Raw genomic sequence first — 6,264 nt, forward strand, 5'->3', positions numbered from 1 at the left:
TCATGTACTAACCAGTCCCTCCCTTACCCTATTGGGGCATCACAATCCATCATGGTCGCTAGCAAATCAATCAGTATGACATACTTGTTTAATAGATATAAACTCACAGAAAAATGTCTCCTTTCTTTGGAAAGTATCACTAAACCACTTCCTAAGTTCAGGGTACACATTTACCCCCACAGAACCTCAAGAAAAGGTTCAGGAGGAATTACATTGGTCTTCTACCTGCTCTGACCTACTTCAAGTATTTCCTCACACAGTGAAAGACCAGTGATAAACTTACTAGCTGCCACAGCTATAGGGCTGAGGGAACGTATTTCCTAAGTAACCCAATCAATTCCCAAAAACAGCAAGCTTTATAGTGATGCCACCCCATGCCTTGTTATAGCCAAGACAGACCATTGAGGCATAACAATGTGTGTGAAACAAGGTCAAAAGCACGAGGATGTTTTCCAATGGCATATTTTTACTCTCGAAATTCGGATGTACATTTGACTACTGAGAAATATACGCAATGTAAGATCAATGTTGCAAACTTAAATCTAACCTAAGATGATAGCTGCTGGGGATGCATTTCCTCTATCACTTACTAAGCAAGGAGAGAAAGATTCTTATACAGTAGATTCCGGTTAATTGGGACATATCGGTACTTGTGCATTTTGCCCCAATTAGGCGAACTATTCTGTAGATGGGCATACACAAACGTTGAAATGACAGAAAGAAGACTAAAGAATGTTTATAATGCAACATCAGTTTATAAAACTATTAATTTATTTGTAAATTCAGCAAGTTTAGTTAATTTATTACGATTTTTAAGAATTATAACAAAATAGTTAAAAATATTTTTCACAGCCTCTGGCGACGCCGAATGAATATATTTTACTAAGTCCTATTAAAGAAAAGTCCTATCCTCTTTCGGATAATATAACATCAAGAGCTTTCAAAATAGGGCAAGAATAGGAACATATGTGAAAAATAAGAGTAATTAAAGGAGGAAAATATAAAAAATAGTATTCTGAAAACAAAAAATTTTAATTTCGTAGCGAGTATAATCTATTTCGCCGACTCATGGCCCAATAAAGCGGCATGTTGTCCCAATTAAGTGGAGAATACTCTGGGATATTCCTCTATTGGGTTCTGTTCTTCAAGATCTGCCCCAATTAAGCGGCTGCCCCAAATAACCGGTGGACCCATTAAACGGAATCTTCTATATCTATAAGAAAATCATTTGTTCCAAACTAACATGTTGTAACATTATTTTTATTTGGTTAAAATATAAATTAAACAATAGGGAGATAAAAAATTCCACGATCAATGAATGACAACTTCCACATGATACGACAGGTCAAGAATGGGGGGAAAAAAATAGGCTGAGATGGGATGGACAAATTCAGTTCAATACAAGCCAATTGTTTGGGCTAGGCCTGCATAAATCTGAAGGGTGGCTGTCCCTAAGCACAGCGTGATAACAGCTCGGATGAGCAGGGACACCCACGGGCCCACTCCCATGGACAGAGCCAACGCCTCCATCAGCAAGGGTTTGTAATTGCTGATAGCCAACATGGCCACCACCAGAGGGAAGAGCGAGCGATTCAGATCATGCCTCGACCACAGCCAAACCAGGGTTGCCGTTGTCACATGCTGAACCTGATGAAAAAATTCAAATCGTTTTGCCCACTTTAAAAAATACTCACTAGCATTTTATACATGCTCAATAGCTATTTGAGAGTAACAGATATTTCTCAAGAAGCCAATTTTTTTTAGACACTTTTCATGTACAATTTCCACTATCTACAACTAAATTTTTCAAGACAGTTCCAAATAATCATGTCTACAATTGTGGCCAGTGACCGCTACTTATGCTTTTGACAGAAAATGCACACAAAAATATCATTTACTTACTGTTATAAATTCATGGTTCTCATCATAGGTTTCCTTTGAATTTAGAATGACCGCTATATTACTAAGTTTAGTCGAAGAGTTGACATAAAGTAGTACTTACCAAGCTGACATTGGAATCCAAACTCTTTTGAATGTACTTCCAATCGAACTCAGCTCCCCGAGCACCAACCCACAAAAGCAAGCAACGTGTTAATATAAGTTCGGCTCCAGCCCATCCCACTCCAGCAGTGAGAACTTTGGCATGGCCTTTTCCGGGTATTCCAATGAGCACTAAATACAATCCAACCAAATCCGCCAGATCGACAGTTGACTTGAAAAATTCCTGTCATGGTAAAAATATTAAACCGTGAATGCTTCTTTCGAGGTATTCACATAAATTATAACACTGTGAGAAAATACTCACCCCTATAAAGTCAATTTCATCTTGACCAGCATTATCGGAGGTGGGGAAAAACGTAGCAAGGATTAACATTTTACATAGCTGAGTAAACACATATATTCCACCGGCTTGTATGCATTTCCAAAACGCTCCATACTCTGACCTAGGGCAGGGAGGTTAAAAATTGGCGTGTAGAAATATTCAATTTCCAAAATAACGTCAAATTACACGATAAACAACAGTTAAGTGAAAGTAATTGGCAATACTTACAGGCCCGAATACTTGTAAGTGAAGTAATACGGAACGTAAACTAAAGCTAAACAGTTTCCGAAATGAAACAGAGTCATGTCTGTGGATTCAAGTCCACAAAAAAACAATTTACAAAGAAAATTCACGAGTACTTTAACCTAATTAACTCCCGCATGCCCATACAGCATTGACTTCTACCGATTCCACTAATTTTTCACGAGTCACAATCACAGATTTGAACGACTCTTGAGTTCTGTGACTGGCTCATTCAATTGACTCATTTTAAATTACGACCTTCAAATGTTCTCCCGATCTCCACTTCCGCTCATTTCCTCACTTCCGCTCATCTCCCTCTGGCGGTAATACGAACAGTAAAATGATGAAGGATGATTTCATTAGATGGTGTACAGCTCAAGGAAGTATTAGGGAAATTCTGGGTAAGAATAATCTAGTAATAATGGGGGACTAGAATGCTTCGGTTGGGGAAGGGAGGAATGGGGACAGGATAGGAGAATTTGAATTAGGAGTGAGAAACGGCCGGGGCCTGAAAGCAGAGGAATTTTGTAGTAAGAACGAATGATTCCCCACAGATATAGGCGGATTTAGGGGGGTAGAGGGGCACGTGCCCCCCAGTCGCTTAAAAAATGGACAAACTTTTTTATACGGTTACCATTACGCTCGTTTTGTTTTGTGTATTACGGAGCACCAAACATTCAATGTCATATCAATAACTTTCATATTAAAATAAAAAGAATATTACAACAGTAATTGTTGCATCTTGTTTAAAATCTCAAGTATGTGAAGATTCTTGACCCCTGTCAGACTCCCAGAAAAAATCATGGATCCGCCCCTGCCAACAGACCTCATGTAACATGTTCATCAATCATCCAAAGCAATGGCGCAGCGAGGGGGGGGGGTTTGGGGGATAAAACCTCCCCCCGGAGCTCAGAGAAATTTTAAGTTTAATCCATTTTACTTAATTGGATTGATATTACTAATAGAATAGTGTAAGGATTAATAAAATATCCCTCAGAAAGCCGTTAAACTCACCATTTATCTTAAAATTCCGAAATTTATTAATCTCGCACCTACCGCTTATCCTGGTGGGTATTCCACACCCCCACACACCCCGGTATTGGTTGCACCTAAACCCCCCCAGCCTTAATTCCTAGCTGCGCCCCAGATCCAAAGGGCTGGAGGTGCACTTGAATGAGTCTAGGGCATATGGGGACATGTCCTAGTTGGACTCTTATGTGTATTTTTCAGCAAACTTCTTCATTACCGTTCGCTGGGCAGTGACCCTAAAGCCCGTATGACACATCCCATTTTATTCGCCAATCCATTTTACATTGGATTGTGGACCGACTGACACACACCAATTTCTAGCCCAATATCCGTTTCACAATATTGGACACAATATCTCGCCCAATCTGGAATTTAGAACAGGTTCTATTTTCTCGCGGCCAATCTCCGATCAGAACTGAGTCTTGTCGACTCCTAGCGGCCAAAACTAGGAGCTCTTTGCAAAACATTCGGTTTGGCTATTAAACATTAGCAGGAGTTGTTAGTTTCTTTTCCGAGAATTGGTGTGAAATTTCGAAAATGTGGACAAAAGAAGTTAAGTCGCTGTTAATAGAAGCGTTCAAATCGCACGAGTGCTTGCACAATGCTAAATCGACGAAGTATAAGAATAAAAATTTACGTGCTGATGCTCTGAAAGACATAATTATGTGCCTAAAACCGCTGGTGTCCGTAGCAGAGAAAGAGTATCTGCTGTAGGTACTGCTTACAGAGAAGTCGAGTGCGGAGTGAGGGGAAGATTTGGCAAGGACGAGCATGCGGATCAGTTATCCACCGTGATTTATCGTGATGAAGTGAGTAAAATTATTATTAATATGGATTTTTATTGCCATCATAATTTGCTTTCAATAGGGAAGTGCACTAGTGTTTCAAATGCACCAAAAACATTTTTTAAATTAGAGTTCAGAATAACATAATGTCGTAAAACCACAGTTTAAATCCTAATAGTGAATACTTGATTCGAGATGACCGTCTGAAATATGGAAAAATTCAAAGGCCGCGAAAACGGGTGTCCATGTTGAATATTGGCCGTGACGTCACAAGGCAGTAGCAGAAGGCAGCTTCTACACCGTTTACATGGTACTAATATATCAGGTAGGTCGTTGCGCATCTCGTCACATATCGATACTCGTGAGTTTCGATTGTGTGACGTAGTGTGGAGAGCAAAGTGGCCGTGTTGAGAGCGTTTGAGAGTGATACACTGTGTTGTAGGAGATTTATAGTTGTGAAAACAGCGATTCTTGAATCGAAATGTCTTTATGTTCTGTGTTTGGATGCAACAACAGCCGCAGAAATGGAAAATTCAAGTTTTTTCGTTTTCCTAGAGATAACAACATGAGGATGAAGTGGGTAAATGCATGCCGGCGAAAGGACAGCTTTAATTTAAATACGGAAAAGTAAGAGTGGAGAGTCTTTGTTTTTAATGCATTTTTTTAGTTTTGAGTATTTGGTTGATATCTTCGATTGTTACCGCAGAAACGGACGTGTATGAGTCGAAAATTGTTTTTGAAAAGCACGGGCATTAATGGAAAAGTGTCCTTCTTAGCCGACAATTGCCAATTACTATTCACACGATAATAGGTGGTATGTGTTTTTAGTTGTTCACTCTTTTACGACCCGTTTATTAAGTATTATACCTTCAAATTAGTTGTTAAATACAATTTGAAGTGAGGCATTGTGGATAGACGTTAACAGTTGGAAATTTGGGCAAAAATGAAAATATATAATGTATTTAAGCCCTTCAAAGTTTTTCATGTGTGAACGTCAGAGCCTGAAAACTTTTGCCCAGAAATTATCATGTTTTACTAAAGCAACATTTAGTAATTAAGTTCTTTCGTTAATATCACGGGAGTTATTTGTATTCCAAAATAGATGTAACGTAGACCTCTCATTTTGCAATACGATGATAGGAAGCCTTACATGGTGAACTGCGCCGGTAAATAATGAATATCTTAACTTCTGATGACTGCGATAGAAAGCATTTCTTTTGAACATCCTTCGTTACTTTTTAAAGGCTATTCGCCAAAGAATAGTAGAAAGCTGAGGGATGATGCTACACCGACCCTTTTGTTACCTTTCTCATCTGAGGAAAAAGGTATGTCTACATCAAGAAGGGAAAGGCATACCAAAAGGGCCAAAAGAAAGCTGGTGGATTCTTTGTTGTTTGCAGACATCCCACAGGAGCATTTAATGTTTTTCCGCATGTACTGTTTATTTTTTGGGGTCCTGATTCATTCCTATCCGAGCAATGTAAAAAATTATCCTTACTTAGCATTTCCGCATTTAAGGTTGTAAAGATTTTTCCTGCTGAAGATTTTTTTGCCTGATTTAATGTTTAGTTCACTGTGGTTGATTCAAATGATTGTCGAAATCTATAGATTTCGACATATATGAATTGCTACTCAACAAGAAGGATTCTACTGTATTTGTAAATGGTTTTCATTTGACTGATCTTGTAAATTTTCTTTTAAATATTTGTGTGCAGTGAATAAAATATCAAAATTGTCGATCCTGTATTATTGTATTTTTGAACTCCTGAGTACAGTGGCGTAACTAGGAATATGCTCATGGAATACGCTAGTAATATGCTCAATAGGGATGAGGGAGCTTTAGGGGGGGTTACTGGGGGCTACCCCCCCCCCCAGGAAACGGTG

The 6,264-nt window shown here is 38.9% G+C and overlaps 1 protein-coding gene across 1 annotated transcript; it reads right to left on the reverse strand.

Moving 5' to 3' along the window:
* Window positions 1–1,239: 1,239 nt before the first annotated feature.
* LOC124157970 (transmembrane protein 147) lies at window positions 1,240–2,767 on the reverse strand. Its single transcript, XM_046533098.1, has 4 exons — window positions 2,552–2,767; window positions 2,306–2,444; window positions 2,003–2,224; window positions 1,240–1,647 (listed from the first exon to the last, which is right to left on the reverse strand). The coding sequence occupies exons 1-4, from the start codon at window positions 2,626–2,628 to the stop codon at window positions 1,396–1,398; spliced, it is 690 nt and encodes a 229-aa protein (XP_046389054.1). The 5' UTR covers window positions 2,629–2,767; the 3' UTR covers window positions 1,240–1,395.
* Between the last annotated feature and the right edge of the window lie 3,497 nt (window positions 2,768–6,264).

Source organism: Ischnura elegans, chromosome 4 (assembly GCF_921293095.1).
Source record: "Ischnura elegans chromosome 4, ioIscEleg1.1, whole genome shotgun sequence".
Lineage (NCBI taxonomy): Eukaryota > Metazoa > Arthropoda > Insecta > Odonata > Coenagrionidae > Ischnura > Ischnura elegans.

What these genes read in the sequence shown, in the direction of transcription:
- LOC124157970 (XM_046533098.1), bottom strand. Translation starts at nt 2,628, where the DNA reads ATGACTCTGTTTCATTTCGGAAACTGTTTAGCTTTAGTTTACGTTCCG. An exon ending in ATGAAATTGACTTTATAGGG is followed by an intron (nt 2,225 to 2,305) that starts GTGAGTATTTTC and finishes TTACCATGACAG; the next exon opens with GAATTTTTCAAGTCAACTGT. An exon ending in TGGATTCCAATGTCAGCTTG is followed by an intron (nt 1,648 to 2,002) that starts GTAAGTACTACT and finishes TTTTTTCATCAG; the next exon opens with GTTCAGCATGTGACAACGGC.